Below are 20,828 nucleotides of genomic sequence, written 5' to 3'. Positions count from 1 at the left end.
CCTATATAAAGAGAGATGACTGTTCTGTCTTCATCCATTCAACCTGAATTTAAACTTCCTACTTGTTGGACGCCATGTAGGCCTTGGGGTTACAAAGATGAAAAAAACTGAGTTTACAGTCTGGTGAGACAAACAGGGAACGACTGGCCTGAATTCAATTCAATAGAGGCTCTAAGTATGTTCATAAATAGTTTGGAAGTACAGAGTTGTAAGCAGAGTTTTGTTTTTTGTTTTTGTTGTATTTTTTTGCTGGGATTTGTGCTGTGGGACTGTAATTTATGGAGGTGACTGAGTGATGACATGGCAAGGGCAATGCCACTGAAAGGTTATTATTACTTACAGTTCCCTAGAGAAGGGGACACACCATGCCATGCAAGGCCACAATGGAAGCATCAGGTTTTGGTCAGGAGGCAGACGCAGGTGCAAGGGGAAGGTTTAGGCTGGAGCCTTTATTAGGGTTTCCACTGGGAAGGCAGGGCAGACAAGAATAAACAGTTTAGGATAGACTAGTTTGAACAATATATGATGGCTTGGGCTATAAGGGTGGTCTCTAGTTGCCAGTTACCTGGCCCTGGGATGATTTAGGGCAGGGAAAATACTTGCTTGGTGTGTGAAAATTAGATAAAGGGTGTGGTTAACTTGTATGAGAGAGACATGCTCCTAACTAAGTGGTTTAGTATGTTTAGGAATTGGCTAGCACTGGGAGGGCAGTCTCTCCCCAGCCAAATTTTTATGTCAAAGCGGCATAAGATACAGAAAAGTTAAAAACATGATTAATACAGCATGTATGTGTGTGTGGGGGGGGTATAAATAGACAAAACCACAGATATAGAACATGAATATAAAGGTGAATTGCAGAAATGGAGTGTTTTTGTGTGTGTTGGGGGTGGGGGTTGGGTAGAAGGGATCATTCCACTTTTCCAAATAGTTGGGAGGAAACTTTCTCCAGGATATAGGAAAATTTTGAAAACTTATTGATGAATGCACATATAGGCTTGGGAAATTAACATTTATTGAATACCTAGCCAGGAGCTTTACACAAACACTTATTACCAACCCTAAAACACTTTAGGGGAGGGATGGTTTCTGAAAAGGAATCAACAGACTCATAGAATTAGGGCGTAGTTAACTAGTCCACCATCTCACTTCGAATAAAGTAAATGACAGACATGTAAAGTCCAGATCTGACTAGACCCCACCCAAAAGTCCTTACACCATACTGCCTTTGGAAAAGCAACCAGAAGAAGAGATAAGATACTTGTGTATTCCATAGCTCGATATTCAGGACACCTCTCCCATTCCTATTTTAATACCACTTTGTCAAAGCTAAAGAGCAGCCATCATAAACGTTCAAGTATGTCCACTGGGGATCTGTTTGTCCCTTCACACCCGGGGTATTTGACCCTCCGAGATCAAACCTTGGACACACACACACACACACAATTTGTTTACTTTACACTTTGCATTGCCCTAATAGACTGAAAACTAACCATGACAGCCAAATTGAGGGGGGCTGACCCTTAGATTCAGTCCCTGGGCACCTTTCACTTGGGACGGGTGGGTAAAATTATGCTCTCAGTTTTGGTAGATTATTTCCCGGGTTTGGCAGATTGAGCCTTCCGCCGATGCGTCTGGTTGATTCCCAGCTCTGCCCCACCGAGTGGACAAAGCTCGGTGCTGCCCTGCTGTGTACAAGGCACTAGAGGGGCGAGGGAGGCTGAAGCGGAGGGATGAGGGGTTTTCTAGGATAGATTAGGGGCCAAGAACGGAGGGGACTTACTATGAGATTTAGGGCTGGGCTTCAGGGATACCGGGTGTAAAATTTGGCAAGAGGGGCTAGAAGGGCTCAGGCATAAGATCTGGGAACAGAGCCTGAAAGGGGTCCGGGCTGGATAAGTTTAGGGATTGAGAGGGAGGCGCGAGCTCGAGAGATCTGAAGGGGAGCATGTGAGCGGCGGGCAGAGTTCCAGCACCTTGGCGGAGTGGAAAGACGACTCAAACGGCCCCAACCACGCCAGCGCTGCGCTCGCGGCCGGCGGGCGGAGCCTCCCCGGGAGCCGCCCCTTGGCCCGCCTGTGGGCGGAGCTTCCCCAAAGCTTGCATAACATCCTAGGGGGAGCGGCCCGGGCAGCGGCGGCGGCGGGCGGGGATTGGGCGGGGAGGGGCGGGGATTGGGCGGGGCGGGGCGGGGCTGGCCGGGCCCGGGGCGGGACCAGGCCTGCGCCGGGCCAGGGAAGATGGCGGCCATGGAGACGGATTTGGCCCCGCTGACCCTAGAATCGCTGCCCACCGATCCCCTGCTCCTCATCTTATCATTCTTGGATTACCGGGACCTAATCAAGTAATAGGACGACGCGCATGGCAGGGGTGGGGGTCGCAAGGTGGAGGGAGGCAGTGCGGCAGTAGGGTCAGAGGCCCGGCTCGCAGACAGGACCCGGAGTCCCCCGTCAGCCAGAAGGTGACGCCAGGGCCGTCCTGATCCTGCAGAGCCACCCGGGGGCCGGGGCGACCTGCGGGGTCCCGGGCGGAAAGGGCCCCGCCTGGAGGTCTCCCGTCCAGGGCCCAAGCTTGCGGGTCGAGGAGAGCCGTGCCTCTCTCAGGCCTTGGCAAGGCCCGCTCGCCAGGAGGGGAGTGGGGGCGGGAAGGGTGTACTGCTCCCCGCCGAGGACCCCCGCGCCCCTTGCCCACCGGCCCTGCAGGCCTCCGCCGGATCGGGACTAGCCCCGGCCGCTTTGCAAAGGCGCTGTCCGGGCCCGGCGCGCTTTGCTCGGGCCCGAGGCCTGCGGAGTCGGGCGAGGGAGTGAGCAGGGGGGCCGCGCGCGAGGAGCCAGGTGAGCCCCCGGCCCTAGGTGCGACTTCCGCGGCCCCACGGTATCTGGCAGGGCTCACTTTCGGACTTATACGCGTGGTAATTGTTTTGCTCTCAGGCTTCCTCCTCACGGTTGCATGTTGGATTTTGTGCTTTGGTACTGACTTCCGATGACAGATAACAGGTGACCGTCTTGTCTCCTGTACGCTTTGGGTTTCCCCCGTTACCAGCAAGTCGCAGAAATAAACAGCGTTTGCTGGTAAGGGTGGTTAAATGCCCAGTTCCCTCAGTGCTTGAGACTGTCTGGGATGGCGGAGGAAATGGCGCTGTTTACAGTTGACAGCTAGTGGCATGGTTCTGTCTTCCTTGTGCCACCATGTGTATTTGCAGAGGAGGGAAGTCGCCCTCTTAAGGATGGGTAGGCAAGATTTGTTTTATTTATTTACTTATTTTGGATTAACCATTGGATTCTGGCCATTTGATGATGATTGTGCCTTGTGTTATCAGGGATCCTTTTAGTAACACAGTCTAATTGGAGTTCCTGGGACTGTTAGATCACCTAGCTAAGTGGTGACAGGGACAGAGGAATAACTCTAGCTTCTGGCTACTATCTATAGTAGTACCTGTACCATTTTATTTTTCTAGAAAATAAATTTTTCTCTACTCAGGCTTATACTAAAGCAGGTAAAGTTTATCATCATTTTGGTAAAGTCTGTTCCAGCTGCAAACTGTTTTCATCTGAAATAATATGTTACTATAGCATCTTACAAATCTATCACACAAACCCTTTTTATCTGTGGGCTACACCAAAGAAAGAGTGGTCTTTAAAAAATCTGTCACACTTAAAAACCTAGCATGCCTCTTGTTTGTTCACAGACTGTAACCTATCATTGGCACAGTCCACTCTAGCCATGTCAGACTACTGCCAGCAAACTGCACACTTGTGTTTTTTTGTTCTGTGGTTTAATCTCCAGACCTGGAATGCCTTGCCCCTGTCTTCACAACCTGGCAAGTTAGAATTCCTTTAAGATCCCCTCTCCTGAGTCCTCTTTCTACTTTTCATCCTTCCTCTCCAGAGTTTGTCATGCCACATAGATTGTGCACTTCTTAAATGTAAAGATTGCCTTGTTTACCTTTTTATTCATTATTTATTCAACAGATTTTTTCAATGCCTGTTGCATGCCAACCTATTAAATGTTAGGGTGCAGTAGTGAACAAGACAGAAGGCTCCTCTCATGAAGCCTACAGTCTAGTAGGCAAGTTGGAAAAGCAAACAAGTGCACAATTAAAGAGATGCTATGTGCTGTGAAAGAAATACAGCAATTGCTCTCTTAAGGAATGAGAGGGAGGGATTCAAATTGGAAGTAGCTGCCATATGTGAAAGACATCATAGAGCAGTCCTAGAAGATGGAGCAGTGTCTTCAGAAGCTGACAGGACAATAGCCAAGCCTGTTGGAGGAGTTAGAAGACTGGTATTGCGAGAGGTAGGGAGTGACTCACAGGCAGCGTGGCTTGAGAACAGACTGGTGAGATCATGCAGGACCTGTGAGCCAAGGTGAGGAGATCAGATTTTATTTTAAATGCTTTAGGTAGTAATGAAAGTTTTAAATAGAAGGGACATGATCCTTCCATAAATATTTGTGGAAGTAAACTAAGTTGAATACTGTATTAGGGTTCTTGAGAGAAACAGAACCAGTAGACTGTGTGTGTGTGTGTGTGTGTGTGTACACAATGTACACATATGTATACATGTATATGATTTTTAGATATCTGTGTGTGTGTGTATATATATATATATGCATATATATATGATTTATTATAAGGTATTGGCTAATGAGTTATGGAAACCTGAGAAGTACTACAATCTGCCATCCACAAACTGGAGGAGACCCAAGAAAGCTGTTGGTGTAGTTCAGAGGGCTGAGAGAGCTGGAGAGCTGATGGTGTAGTTTCCAGTCTGGGTCTGTCTGAAAGCCTGGGAACCGAGAGCATGAAGGGCAGGAGAAGATCAGTGTCTCGGCTCAGGTGGTCAGGCAGAGAGCAAACCCAGGCTTCCTCTGCCTTTTCTATTCAGGCCCTCAATGGATTGGCTGATGTGCACCCACATTGAGGATGGCCATCTGGCTGACTTAATCCACCAGTTCAAATGCCAATCTTTTCCTGAAACATCCTTACAGACACAACCAGAAATAATGTTTAACCAGCTGGGCATCCCTTGGCCCAAGCAAACTGACATATAAAAGAAACCATCATATAAACCATCTTCTTTCCTACACTCTGCAACCTGGCTCTGCCAAGTGGTCTGCCCATTGCTAAGTTCTGAAGTTTTTGGTATATATTTGCTGAACTGGATTGGATTGGTCCAGTGGGGTCATTATGTAGAATCAGTGGCAGAAGTTTGAATCTTCTCTATTCTATGGTGACTTATTATGTATAATTCATTCTTAACTCTCACTCTATCAAAATTACAAGTGGCACTTTTTAAACATGCACATGCCTGAGGTACAGATCTCACCCCAAGCCAGCTGAATCAGAATATGTAGAACAGTAGTTCTCATCCTTGATGTGCAGTCAGAGTCACCTTTTGTGCTTATTCCAGAGATTCTCTCATGTTGTTTAACACTTGTGACAGTGGATGGAGAGGGATCAAGAAAAGAGGGTATGTACTCTGAATTCACAAAACGAGGGATTCCTATGTTTGCAATTGTTAGTTTGGGCATCTTCTGAGGTTGGCAGAAAAGTATGAGGATGATGTTTATATAAAATCTGAAAATGAAACAAAGGCAGTGTTTTTTAACATGCCCTATTCATGGCCTTGATAAACCCCATATGATTTAAGATTCCTTTAATTGATTAGCTATTGCCTACGGGAGATCTTTGAATACTTTCTATCATTTGATTCCTCTTAAAGGATAGAAATCCATTTTCCTAATCTTAGGTTAATTCTTTTTACAAATTTGTTATGTAGGGTGGGATTTTCAGGATTGGAGTGTTATTGTACTAGAAATCTCTGTATAATAAAATAATTTTTCCAACATTCCATGTTTTTAAGCAGCTGATACTAACTTGAATAGCTATGGGTAATGAATCAGAATTGTTATGAATCTGTCACCTTTTAGAGGTGGGCTGCCCAATAGTTCTTAATTAAAAAGTGTCTTTGGTGGCAATATTTCTTTAAGAAAAAAATCAAAACAAACAAAGGCCTGTATATTTAATATCAAGTGTCTCGCAGATTTTTTAAAAAAGGAGAAAAGAAAAACCACTTTCACACCTGAATAACATAACTTCCTGTAATGAAGAAATAATTTTGAAATAATCTAGAAATGACATAGGAAAACTCTGATTTGAAATTAATTCCAATAGTTATATGTTTTATAGGCTTTTCATATGAAAATTACAATCGTAGAGATATGGGGGTTTGTTTGTGACCTCAAATAATTAAGATTTCACTCCTTACAAGGTAATCATACTAGCTAACATGTAAAACATGTTTTAGAAAATACTGGTTTGCAATTATAAGAAGAGAAAGTGGAAAATTAAATAAACAAAAGGAATAAAATAAAACATAACATTGAATATATTCATCTTTACTTTTTAGTTATTTTCTTATTTTCTTTTATACTAACTGTGAATCTGGTTACTGCCAGTTGTTGCTATGTCAGTCGAAGACTTAGCCAGCTATCAAGTCATGATCCGCTGTGGAGAAGACATTGCAAAAAATACTGGCTGATATCCGAGTGAGTATTTGGGAACTATGTATTCTTGAAATTTGGCACTTGGCTTCTCTAACACTAGTCTGTTCTGATTCTCCTCTCTAACCCTTGCCTCTTTATCTCCTATGATGGCTCTTCTTGTCCCTGCCCGTAAGTACTGGTGTTCTCTAAGCTTCTGTCCTTGGCCCACTGCCCTTCTCCCTCTGTGAGTCCTCCAACATGCATTGTTGCAATTTATAGTGACTGCTGTGTGCTCCAAACTCCCAAACCTGATTGTCCATCCCTGACATCCGCCGAGCTCCAGACTTGTTTGCACAACTGTCTGGTGGGCCTTTCCATTGGATGACCAACAAGGGTTCGCTGAATTCAGTAAATGTTAATTAATTTGACAGAATAAAAGCATAGATGAGAGAAGGTAACAGTTGGAAAATGTGAAAGAAGGGGTAGGATTGTTAGTATCTTTTTCCTAGACTGAGGGGAGTCAGGTAGTGACTGACGTTAGTGAAGCATGAAGTTAGAGCTTAAAGTATATTATTTAAAGCTGCAAGCTACTAAAAAAAAGTTAATAACTAGTAAGAGCTATCAAATATTGGGAGAAGGAATCCAACAGTGGGTAAGAAGGAATTTTAAGTATTACCATATTCTGATCTTTTATTTTGGGGTACCAATAGATAGATATAAAATTGATAAGTTAACAACTAGAGATATAAATATCAAGAATTATAGAGATAACTTCCAGAAATAACAAAAGTTTCCTTTGAGGAGCTGGGCTTAGAACCAGTGACTAGTTTTTCATTGTAAGTTCTTGGGTACTTTTTTGGTTTTGATAATATGTGTATGTATTATTTACGTTTTTAATAAAAAGATACTTCCCTGCTAAATCCTCCCCCACTGCAAAGTAAAGCAAACACCCTGAATTGTGCTTTTCTCCCTAAACCTGATCCCACTACGTTCCTGGCCTTCGTGGCAGTACCATCCACCCAAGCATCTAAACCAAAACAGCAATCAACCCAGATCCTCTCCTCCACTCCCTATATTCATCCAGTTACCAAGCCTTTCTGATTTTAACCTCTATATTTCTTGAATCTTCCTACTCATTTCATCTAGCTATTAGTTTTAGTTTAGTTCATCATATCTTACCAGGATTATGGAAAAACTCTCCTAACTCATCTCTGTGCTTCTATTTACACACCTCCCATACCACAACTACATTCTCCTCTTAACTTCCCTGTTAAAACACTTCAGTGGCTCTCTGTTCCCTACAGGATGAGATCCAAGCTCATTTATATGTTACCTTGAGGCCTGTTGTGGCTGCCTTATCCTGCACTACTTCTGACTCTTAAATTTACACTTCATTCTTTCTCTCTGATTAGGCTATACATTTTTTAAGGCAAAAAATTTGCCTTATTTTTAGTGTCCTTAGCGGATAAGTAGATACTCAATAAATGTTTGTGGAATTGTACAAAATAGAAATATTGAATCATGATTACTTTGATGCTATGTGATTCTCTAGCTAATCCAATTGGATAAATTAGATTACTATTACTGCTTTGTGAGATGCTCAATATACTCTAAAACAGAACAAGTACATACATGTTTTAAGTTGTTAATTGGTATGTTTTTAGGAGTAAGTTGAAATTCATATCCCATATATTATTCACATAACTTTTTTAAGGATTCAAAAGTTAGGAAAAGAATAAGTACAAAGTAAGAAAATAAGTGACTCATAATTCTACCATGCCAGAAGTAAATTAAAATGTTTTAATTAAAAAAAGGTAATTTAAAATTTTTAAATGTTAAATTTTTTGATGTCTCACTTTTTGCTATCTAGTCTTCATTTTTGGCTAAAATAAATGATAAGGAAGACAAATTAAGCAGAAATTCTCAAAGTATGTCAGTAAGTGTCTAAAATGTATGCTAATTTAATTTCAAAGATTTTTTAATCTCTTTTTTTTTTAATCTGTTTAGGGAAGAGAAAACACAGAAGAATCAGTGTTGGAAATCTCTCTTCATAGATACTTACTCTGATGTAGGAAGATACATTGACCACTATGCTGCTATTAAAAAGGCCTGGGATGATCTCAAGAAATATTTGGAGCCCAGATGTCCTCGGATGGTTTTATCTCTGAAAGGTACTGGGAATGCAGGGTCTCTCTTCCCCATTTTAATTAGTATAAGTAGGTTAAATAATTTGGGGTGTCTATCATCTATGATAATCTGTGCTAATCTAACATTATTTGTAATTCACCATTCACATTTGGTCAAGGAAATAGAAAGCCTGTATTGCTAAAAGGACCCTTACTGTAGAGTTTGTCCCATTTTTGCCAGCCTTAGGACTCACATGATTATTTATTAGAAGGGAAAGCTGAGCTCTTTATCCTGACATTTGTTTTATATAAAGAAACTAGTAATGCTAAGATTGCTTAAGAATAACTATTGTGATTTCTTCTAAAATATTTTTTACTACCTGCTGTATCAACCCACTTTCCTATTTTCAGTATAAGTAAGTGTTTGACATCCTAATCATCTGGAAAAACCAAATATTAAAGACCTTGGTCTTTAAAAGTATAAGGGCAGCATAACAGAGTAAGGAAAACTTTTATATCTGTTTCAGCATTTACAAATGGTAAAAACTATGATTTGAACTGAGGTCTATTTGACCCCAGAATCTGTGCTCTTTGAACTATACTATTACTGTCCAGTTTTGGGAAGAAATATTAAAAGCTAGTATCTTATTACCCATTACTTTGATTTGTTACCTTATGTCCAATAAAGTACAAAAACAGATTGTACATATATTGCTACTTAACCTGCTTTAGCTTCCTAGCTTCTTCACATTCCTCTACAGAAAGGAATTTTTTTGGTTTTGCTAAGCTGAAATTGGAATCAGTTCTTCTGAAATGCATTCCTTTCTAACTAAGGTCTCTTTTGAAATAGCATTTCTTTTACATTTCATATTTCCACTGTAACTTCCCATATGAATTTCATATAAATCATGATTGCATCACCAAGTACTTAAAACTAAATTTCTAGGAGGTAGAAGAAAGAATGATGTGGCAGAGAGAGTAGAACTTTGAAGGAAAGTACCCTTGATTAGTATTCTCAATAGCTTTTTTCCCTTGGAAGAAAAGAATGATATTACTCACTTAGTATGTGGGGTTAAGTAATTTCAAGAGGAAAATAATTCTGAAGATAGGTATTAGGTAGTGATAAGTAAAATAAGAAGGGTTTATGATACTATTATTTATTAAATGAGAAGTTGGCAAACTTTCTGTTTAAGTGACCAGATAGTAAATATTTTAGTCTTTGGTAGACAGATGGCCTCTGTCATAACTCTTCAATTTTGTTATGTGGGGAAGCAGCAATAGACAATACATGCACAAATGGGAGTGGCAGTGCTGCAAGAAAACTATTTACAGAAATAGTGGCTGGCTGGGATTTGACCTGCCGGATATAGTTTTCTGATCCTGGGTTTATACCAGTTCCCTTATTTTACAGGTGAAGGAACAGGCTCAGAGAGTGTAGGTGACTTACACAAGGTCCCATAGCTAGTAAGTGACAGAGAACTCTGCTGTAGGTTTCTTGACTCCTCCTAACCTTTTCACTACTTCCTCATACATGTAGGCTAGGGGGTAAGGAGAACAAATGAACATTTATTGAGTTCCAGTAAAGCATTAAACACATGAAGTTTCTTTAATCCTCATTATAATCCTTTCAGGTAGGTAGTATTATCCCCCATTTCATGGATAAAACAGGGTTAAAGAAGTGAAATAACTTGCCAGAGAGATCACCACAGCCAGTGCTTGTAGAGCTGAGATTTGAATGTGGTCAGACTGGCTCCCAAATTCTTTTATAGTAGGATGCCTCTCTGAACCTTGATTTTACTGTATCATAAACACATATATCCTTATATTTCTCTTTTGCCTCGTTTGTCTGTTGTTTTTATTATTTCACCTTTTTTCCATCTAGCTATCTCTTCTTCAAGAAATTCTTGGTTTCTTAATGTTATATGTTACGTGTCCAACAATACTAGTTTCTTTTCTCATCCAACTTATGGTTCAGGCAGCTGTTCAACTTGTTTTCTTCTGTACTAAACATTTTTTTAGTAAACTGTTTATTTTGGAGTAATTACAGGAAGGTTGCAAAGATAAAGTACAGAGAGTTCCTGTATACCCCTCACCCAGTTTCAGTTTCCCTTTATCAATCTCCCCATAGGACATTGGTCAAGACCAAAGTCTTCATTGGTATATTATTATTAACTAAACTTCAGACTTGATTCAGATTTTGCCAGGTTTTCCATTCATGTCCTTATTGATTTCTGTATCCAATCCAGAACGCCAAATTACATTAGTTGTCACGTCTTCTTAGTGTCCTCCAGTCTGGCAGTTTCTCAGTCTTCCCTTGTCTTTCATGACCTTGACAGTTTGAAAGAGTACTGGCCAGTATTTGTAGAATGTCTCTGAAACTGGTTTTGTTGAAATATTACTCATGATTAGACTGGAGTAATGGGCTTTTAGAGAGATTTTCACTGAGATGAAGTGTTTCTTTTTTTACATTATATCAGAAAATGTTATCCACATCACTAATGATGTTACTAATATAACAGAAATGTGCACAGCTCATAAGTATACAACTCACACTTCACAAGTGTGTAATTCATAACTGAACTACCACAGCATGAACATTCCCATTGTAACACCTTCCAGGTCAGGAAGTAGAATAATTATCTGTACCTAGAACCCTCCCTCTTTCTTGGAGATAAACATTATCCTGTTTGCTAATGCATCTGAGTAGCTTTCTCTGTTTTTGAATTTTATATAAAATTGCACGATTAAGCATGTATTTTGTGTGAATTATTTGTTTTGTTTGTGAGATTCAGCTGTACAGTAGTTCATTTTTGTTGCAGTATAGTACTCCATTATAGGAGTAGACCACAATTTATAGATTTATTCTACTGTTGATGGATGTTTGAGTTATTTCTAGTTTTGGGCTATTACAAATAATGCTGCAAGTCATTTCTTATGTATATAGAGCATATTTCTATCTAGGATTGAGTTTGCTGGGTTTAAAGATTCTTACATGGAACTTCAAAAGATACCATTAATTTTCCAAACTGGTTCTACCACTTTATACTCCTACAGGCCTGTAATGACTTTAATGTTGTCATTCTTTTTTACTTTAGACTTCCAAGTGTGTATGTAGTGGTGGTTTTAATTTGCATTTCCCTGAGGATACAGAATACTGACAGTTTTATTTCTAGCTTTCCAATCCTTATATGTCATTTATTTATTTTTCTTGCTGTATTATACCAGCTAGGGCCTTCAATACAATGTTGGATAGAAATGATGATAGGGAGCATTCTTATCTCTGATCACAGAAGGAAAGCCTTCAACATTTCTCGTTTTTAAAGATGATGTTTGCTGTAGTTTTTTGTGGATACTTTTTATCAGATTGTCCCTTCTTATCCTAGTTTGCGAAGAGGGATTTTGTTTTTGTGTCTTAAATAGATAAATGAATTTTTATCAAATGACTTTCCAGCCTTGGTTATCATATAATTTTTCTACATCATTCTGTTGATCTACTGAATCACATGGACTGATTTTCTGAATATTAAACCAACTTTGCATTCCTAGAATAAACTTACTTTGGTTGTAATATATTATTTTTATATATTGGATAAATTTGACTTGCTAGTATTTGTTCGGGGTTTTTACATCTATGTTCATGAGAGAGTTTGGCCTGTAATTTTCCTTTCTTGCAATGTTCTTGTCAGGTTTTGGTATCAAGATGATGCTGACCTTGTAAAACAAGTCGGGAAGTTGCCTCTTTTTCTATTCCCTGGAAGAGTTTATGTAAGCTTGGTCTTATTTCTTGCTTAAATGATTAGTAGAATGCACCAAAGATCCTTGAGTTTTCATTGTGGGAAGGTTTTTAATTAAGATTTCACTTTTTTATGAGATAATCAGACTCTTCAGATTTTCTACTTATCCTTAGGTCAATTTTAGTAAGTTGTATTTTTCTAGGGAATTGTCCACTTCATCTACATTTTATAATTAATTGCCGTAAAGTTTTTTTATATCATCTTTGTAATGCTTGTTGGATCTATAATTGTTTCACCTTTCCATTTCTGATATTATTTGTGCTTTCTCTCTGTTATTCTTGATCAATCTTACTATGGTAGGGGCTGGTTAATTTTATTAATCTCTTCAACGAACTGGCTTTTGCCTTGGCAATCCTCTCTGTATTCATTATTTTATTAATTTATCTGATTTCTTCAGAGTTTACAATGGCTTTTTGTCTGACTTGAGATGACTACTTAGGTCATAAATTTTCAGCCTTTTTTGTTTTCTTCAATTACATTTAGGGCTATTAATTTCACTCTAAACATAGTTTTAGCTTCATCCCACAAGTTTTAATATGTTGTTTAAAATAATATGTTTAATATGTTTTCATTACCAGGCAGTTAAAAATATTTTCTGATTTCCTTTGATTTCTTCTTTGACCCATGGGTTACGTAGAAATGTATTGCTTGATACCCAAACATTTGGGGTTTTTTTTTAGTAATCTTTTTAATTTAATTTGCATTTTAATTCCACTGTGGTCAGAGAATATACTCTATATAGAGTTCAGTTATTTGAAATTTATAATGATTAGTTCTGCAGTCCAGCATATAATCTGTCTTGGTAAATGTTCCATGTACACTTGAAAAGAATGTATATTCTGCCATTGTTGGAGTCAATACTACATATATAATTAGGCAAAAATTGTTAATCTTGTTAAAGTCTTTCTTACTCTTACTGATTTTTTTTTTGTCTGTCTTTTCTGGTAGTTACTGAAAGAGATTATGTTAAAGCTTCTCACTATGGTAGGCAGAATTCTAAGATAGCACCTAAGATTCCCATCCCACTGTAATTGCCTGGTATAATAATTGCCTGTCTTGAGTGTGAGCAGTACTATGGCTATAATCGATTTCAGTCTTGTGATTAGGTCGTATATGACAAAGATGAAGGGACTTTACACAAGTAATTAAGGTCCCAAATTAGATGAATTTGAGTTAATCAAAAGGGAAATTATCCTAAGCAGGCCTGACCTAACTAGATGACCCCTTAAAAGGAACTGGGCCCTTCCAGAACTCAGAGACTGAAAGCATAGGTATCTCTCCTGTTGACCTTGAGTAAGCAAACTGGCATGTTATGGAAAGGGCCAGGTGATAGAGAATGGCAGGTGGTCTCTAGTAGCTGAGGAAGGCCTCAGTTCTACAACTGCAAGAAACTGAATTCTGCCACAGCCCGTGAGCTTAGAATTGTAACATGCCTTAGATGAGATAGCAGCCCCAGTTGACACCATGATTTCAGCCTTGTTGAACCTGAGCAGAGGATCCAATTCAGTCATGACCTACAGAAACTGTGAAATAACAAATGAATAAATAATAATATATTAACAAATAATAATAATAAGTTGCTAATACTGCAGCAATAGAAAACTAATACATCCTCCATGATTGTAGCTCTTTTTTTTCCTTTTAATTCTGCCATTTAAAAAAATGTTTTGATGCTGTTATTAGGTACACAAAATTATAATTATAATATCAATATAGTGAATTTAACCTTTATGCATTATAAAAAATCCTCCATTACCTCTAATCATGCTGTTTGCCCTAAAGTCTATTTTGTGTGATTGTAGTAGAGCTAAGTCTACCTTTGTTTTCTCTATCTATATTCTTAAGACATACCTCTTAAATGTGATGTGTTTTGTCTTTTTTACATCTGGTCTGTCAGCCTGCCTTTTAATTAGATTATTTAGTTTCTTTATAGTTAATGAAATTATCAGTTTGGGGACAATGAAAGAACCTTAGAATGCCTTAACTCCAATTACCTCCCTCCTGCCTATTGTATTATGGTTTTGATGATTTAAATTTTCAATATATTTTATATCCCTGAAAACATTTTTATCTTACATATTCAATTTTATTTTAGGTTTACCTCCATATTTACCTTTTCTGGTTGCTTTTCATTTTATTTCTTCCTAAATCTTCATTCTTCCATTTAGAGGCATTTTTCTTCTGCTTGAAGAATTCCTTTTGGTATTTTTTTTTTTTTAGTGAGGAATTGTTGCTGCTGAAGTTGTTTTTTTTTTGTCTAAAATATATTCATTTCATCTTCACCTTTGAAGTATATATTTACTGGATATAGAATTCCAGTCAGCACTTTGAAGACACCATTCTTCTGTCTTCTATTGTTCCTGTTGAGAATTTAGCTGTGAGTCTTATTGTTCCTTTGAAGGTGATATTACAGACTTTTCCCCTTGTCTGGCTGCTTTTAAGATTTCTCTGTCTTTGATTTTCAGCATTTTTCCAGTAATGTGTCTAGATATGATTTTCTTTGTAATTATTCTCCATGAGATTTATGGTGCTTCTTGAATCTATGGTTTAATGTTTTCATCAATTTTGAGATATTCAGCTCTGTGGCGCTACTGCTGAAACCTTTACTCCACCCTCTTGGCCTCTCAGCCTAATGTTTGCTTTCAGAACTGGCAGTTGCCTCAAAGACAAGGTGACTCTAAAGGCCGGGAACCTCTCAGTTTCCCTGTTCTTCTGGACACTCCCTCTGCCAGCCCTTCTCTCCCCACCCCCACCCTTCTCACTGTCTTTGACCTTCCCAGAGCCTTGAACCCATTTTCTGTTGTTCAGTTTTTCTAGTTCTTAGAAAGAGGTTTGGTCCAACAATCTGGTGGGACAGCTCTGAAAGTAAATCACTTGGTATTTGTAATTATTTCCTGCTTTTTAAAACTAGAATATATTGCAAGCTTACATTTGTACAAAATTGAATTCAAGTTAATGGCCTCCTTACCAGCATAAACCTTCACCTATGTCTTATATTTTCCATTAAGAGACTATGTTATGAACTCTTGAACATCAGTTTAACCAACTTATGAAGAGTTTTTTAAAAATAGAGAAGTGTGAGTATATTAAATTTTAAAAAATGAGATATGTCATAAAGTTTGCACTATAATGTGAGAAAAGTATTGTGGATCTCCCCAGGGCCCACCTTTCCATATTTTACTTAGTGCTAGTATTTTTCCTATTGAGAGGAAACTGAGGAATTTGCTTGCTTAGTACTTCAAATGTCAGAGCCAGTCAAAAGAGTTGCAATGTTTCTCTGAATTTTCAATTCATTTTCCTGTATTTCGGCAGTACATTTTGGACAGAAATTACTTGCTCTAAGGTTTTTTCATTGGCTATTGGATAAATTATATTTCTTCTTGGATTTAAAGCTTATTATGTCGTCATAATTTACTTTTTTGTGTATTTACAGAGGGTGCTCGAGAGGAAGATCTTGATGCTGTGGAAGCTCAGATTGGTTGCAAGCTCCCTGATGATTATCGATGCTCTTATCGTGTCCACAATGGGCAGAAGTTAGTGGTTCCTGGGTAAGATATTCTCCATTTTGGTTATTTTTCATGGTACAAGTTGTTTTGTAGATTAAAAAAACAAATTATATTTGTAGTTACTCCTAACAAATTAAAGATGGCAATTCCCTCTTCTTTGTAGAAATCCACAAGACAAAAATCTATTGCTTGAATCTGATTTTACCAAAATATATATGTCTCATAGAAACAACATTTCTATCAGCACATCCTTATAAAACGTCTGGTTGGGGATGGGGGCTATGGGACATAGAGTAGATGTGGGTGGGTGAGTATATTTTAACTAAAACTGTTGAGAACCCTTGAGGTATTTATCCTGTTAAAGGTAAATTGTTTCAGAGAGACAATTTGGAGAATTTGAATCAAATTCTATGTACCATACATGTGAAAAGCAATAATTTGTTCATAGCTACATATACTAAACCAAAGAAAGTATATTTATCCTATTGAAGTGTAGTCTATAATTGAATGGCCTATTTTTAAACTTACTTCTAAAAACTGAAGTATTCACTGTGGAACCTTTTAATAAAGACCATGCAGTAGCTGTCAAATTCACTCATAGTTTTAAAGCTCTATGCTTTGAATGGGTCTACTCCTTTTGTTCTTTTATGAAATTAAGCTATTTCGGAGACATTTTACACTTGTAAAATCCTAATAAGAACTTTGGGAGAACTTTCCATTGTTATTAGACCATGGTATCTCTTTGTGAAGAATCACATGAAGCTCTGTTAACCATTAAGATCAGGATTGAGTGAGTAAAGGGAATCTTAGAGGTGATCATAACTGAGATAACAAGATAGTGTTCAGAAATCTAATATTGAAATGCTAATAAGAACTTTGGGAGAACTTTGCATCGTTATTATTGGAACATGGTGTTTCTATGAAGAATAACATGAAGCTCTGTTACCATTCAGATCAGGGTTGAGTGAGTAAAGGGAACTTAGAAGTGATCATAACAGAGATTCTAAGATAGTATTCAGAAATCAAATAGAAGGCAGTTAGGACTAGATAACGCTAAGTTAGTGGCTGTTTTTTTCTAGTCTCTTTTTCTATCAAACCGAAACTTGACAAATTGAAAAACTGTCATATTTCAAGAGCAAGCAGGAAAGAACTTTATTAAAAGAGTTGCCCAGAATTGATATGACAAACAGATCATGAGTCTCAATACAGAGACTTTTAGCTACCCATCGCCCAAACCATGAGACTTAGAAGAGGAATCTTGTCAAAGACTAACCCCTGTGTTGTTCTCATTTGTATACAGTGAAACGAATTTAGACCCCATGCATTCCAAGTTTATGAAAATTTGGACAAGGTTTAGGCTGATACATTTATAATGTCTGGAAGCATAGGGTAAGCTGAAGATTGTATCAAGATAAAGGTATCAGAGAGAATGTACCCCTTTAAACATTAAATTAGTCATACATATGTAGCAGAAACATCAACAAATCAGTATATCATGGCAAGATTCTTGAAAATAATAGAAATTTTTTCTTTTAAAAAGGCTGATATTCAGACATTTTAGACAGGCTTTTAATTTAAATCAGAATCTTACCAGTCTTGAGTTTGAATTTAACATATAGAAATTATAGCATTTGGGGTATTCCTGCTTTAGCATTGGCATGTTAAAACTCTTATAAAGTTGTCAGTATGAAATTATTATGTATCAAAAAGATGAAACACAGCTGTTTGTTTAGCACTGCAATTGATTTAAATTTTTGAGTCTGTATTCTCAGGTTGTTGGGAAGCATGGCACTGTCTAATCACTATCGTTCTGAGGATTTGTTAGACGTTGATACAGCTGCAGGAGGCTTCCAGCAGAGACAGGGACTGAAGTACTGTCTCCCTTTAACTTTTTGCATACATACTGGCTTGAGTCAGTACATAGCAGTGGAAGCTGCAGAAGGCCGAAACAAAAACGAAGTTTTCTACCAGTGTCCGGTAAGTAGGAAGTGTGTGTAAGTGCAGCTTTAAAATCTGTTCTGATGAGTATAGGAATGTATGTATTAGGAATTTTCAGGGTTGTAGAATGAATATATGCAATTATTCATTATGCAATTTAACTATAGACTTAACCTAACTGGAGGGCTAATGTTCTGACCTGATGGCATAGGGTGCCAAAAGAAAATTTTACCAATGGTCAAATGTTTGCTGTTGTACATATAGGGGGGCTGTAATTTGTGTTAACACATTTTAAGTCTGAGGAAAACTAATGAAATTTTTGGTTGAAATGATTATAATACACATTTCTAACTAAAAAAACTTAGCTTTTGAACTTACTTGTGTCAAGTTCTGAGTGCAGTAATACTTTCAAAACTCTTCTGTAGGTATTTGAGTTGTGGAAGAATGCAGATCCTTTTAGGAGGCTTTTGTTACAATTTTAATGTTATCAGAAAATATGGTATTATTTCTTCAGTTCTTTACAGTTACTCAGTTGCGGAGCTTCTGCCTAGGTATGAACTTCTAAAAGAGAGATTTACTATAGAAAGTATTTTTCAGTTATCCATGACATGTGACTCCATATAACATATAAAAATATTTAAAGACCTTTCATAGCTTTTAATTTTTTTCTAAGCATTTTCAATCTTTTACCTCATTTCTGATTGATACCTTGGTAAAGCTGTAGACTGCTGGCTTTGTCTCTCCATTGACCAAAAGAAGTAACCAGCCTAGAATTGTTAAAGTCTCTTGACTCTGAATCCAAAACCCTTTCTTCTAGGATAATAGACTATATATCTTCTTACTTTAACATCCTAATTGTTTTCTTGAAGGAAAACTTTCTAATTCATTGTAACAGTAATAGCAGTATATAGGCACTTTACCTGCTATCGAGGAGTGCCTGGCACTCTTCTAAAGACTTTATAGAAAGATTCTAAATATAGAAATCATAAGAGCAGGAACTGAAAAGTGTGAGGAATGTCTCCAGTGTTGGTTAGAGCACCTATGTTATTTTTGTCTGTTTTGCTTTGTCTCAGGGAAGGATACAGAAAATGAACAAAGATAAATTAAGTAAAGGTATTTTTCTCAGTTATAATCCTCTTTTTCTCACCTAGGACCAGATGGCTCGGAATCCAGCTGCTATTGACATGTTTATCATAGGTAGGAGAAAAAAAGTCTTCCTTTTTCCCTTCTACCTCCTGGTCAAAAAAATTAAGCTGGTAAAAACTTTGTAGTTACTAGATGAGATGACAATTTTATACTTGTATTTCTTAAGGCTTGCTGGTTTATAAAGTACTGTATCTAGGCTTGAATTTGGTTTCTATTTGGAAAAAAAGTACAATCTTGAGCTCTTAGAACTCTGCTCTAGAACAGTGAAATGTATGGAATTGCTATGAGTATGTATATAGTTCCCTTACACAAGCAATTTCTATCAATCATATTAGCTAAAAAAATCAAAGATAAAAATATATAAAATAACTTTTTACTTTTTCTTTTTTGGTACCAATTCTATAAGTATTGATAAGTCACACTAGAGACCTCAAAATAGTAGTCTTCAGAGACCAGTATAAACTGGTCTTCCTTTGCACCACTTGTGTTTCTTGGCCTTAAAAAGATATTTCTCCTAGGATTTTGAAAGCAACTCAATTTGGTGCAAGTGCAGCTCACCCCTTTGCTGTTCATCCAGTCTTGTTTTGCTTAATTTTGCTCACTTATGAGAAGCTTCCTGGCTATCCATTCTGCTTTTTAAAGGGATTTCTGGCACATATTAGATATCCCCATATATTAATAGTAAAGGGGACTTGCGGGCTGAGGCATCTGTAATTTAGTTATATGTTTTAATTGGAGCCTTGAACAAAGTATAAGTTTCCATTTGTTCCATAATGTGGCATATTCCAGGGTTGTGGCTTACTTCACAATATCAAGAATCTCTCACTCCTGCATAATAAGTTATAAAAAGCTTTTAAACTTAGCCTCCAGGTTTCAGCTCACCCTGATTCATGTGTTTCTAAGTTAAGCACCCTCCAGGAGTCATGACCCTGCTCGTTGTTCTCTTTGGCATCTTTGTGCAGCACGTACTTTTGAGAGTTGAGCATCCTGGCTCTAGTCCAGTGGTGCTACTTGATTTATAAACTAAAGGCTGCCTGAGCTCACAGAGTCAGCTAGGCTAGGCTCTGTGAGTTTCTTACTCTTATTTTGGTGCTGGTCTGGCATGGTGTGTAAGACCTCACCACTATAGCAGAGTACAGTGGTCTGATATTATTCTGGTATCTAGGATTTCTCCCAGAATGAGAGAGCAGAGCAAAAGATTTGAGTTGCACTGAGAAGGGATGAGGTGGGAAGTTAGTGCTGGGAGGAAACATGAGAAAATGGCCTCCTTTATGCTGTCTTCATAAATTCCCATTCTACAAAGGAAACTTCAAGAAACTGCCTTTAGAACATATAAATTACATCTTGATTCAACTAAATTTGACTTTTATTTGAATTTTTGGTAAAACACGACATGAAACCTTTTGGTGTTCAGTGCATTATTATTAATAGATACTTAAGAAAACTGAAATCTGTGTCCAGGTAGGTAAGTTTAGGCTACATAGAAAATTCTGTCCTCATTTTAAAGAACATATTTTGGTATAATAACAAACTAAGGTACATGAAAATACACCATGCTATTTCTTTTGTATGTAAATCATAATAGATTTATTTTTTCTTATACAACATTTTTATCACATGAAATGTACCAAAATGATTTTTTAAACTTTACAGTGAAATTACTTGTTCTAAAAATGTAAAATTATGCCTTATGTGAATTTTAATGACATTATTCATGTGGCTCCTTAATTTCTTGCTCAAAGCAGGTAGATGACTGTGATCATTTGAATACAATAGCATTTAATAAATAAAGGATCAGAATAGGCCATTAAACATTGAGGAAAGAACCAATTATT

The 20,828-nt window shown here is 37.7% G+C and overlaps 1 protein-coding gene across 1 annotated transcript in view; it reads left to right on the top strand.

Annotated features, from left to right (window-relative positions):
* The first annotated feature begins 2,191 nt into the window (after positions 1-2,191).
* Positions 2,192-20,828, top strand: part of FBXO3 (F-box protein 3) — a 30,273-nt gene continuing 11,636 nt past the window's right edge. The window contains exons 1-6 of the mRNA XM_037019727.2: positions 2,192-2,341; positions 6,457-6,546; positions 8,491-8,654; positions 15,837-15,951; positions 17,682-17,886; positions 18,999-19,044. Of these exons, the coding sequence (XP_036875622.1) occupies positions 2,238-2,341; positions 6,457-6,546; positions 8,491-8,654; positions 15,837-15,951; positions 17,682-17,886; positions 18,999-19,044 (724 nt within the window). The 5' untranslated portion in view covers positions 2,192-2,237. The remainder of the gene's footprint in view (positions 2,342-6,456; positions 6,547-8,490; positions 8,655-15,836; positions 15,952-17,681; positions 17,887-18,998; positions 19,045-20,828) is intronic.

The sequence above is a fragment of the Manis javanica genome, chromosome 11 (genome assembly GCF_040802235.1).
Source record: "Manis javanica isolate MJ-LG chromosome 11, MJ_LKY, whole genome shotgun sequence".
NCBI classification, from domain to species: domain Eukaryota; kingdom Metazoa; phylum Chordata; class Mammalia; order Pholidota; family Manidae; genus Manis; species Manis javanica.
This window is presented reverse-complemented; position numbering and strand designations above follow the sequence as displayed.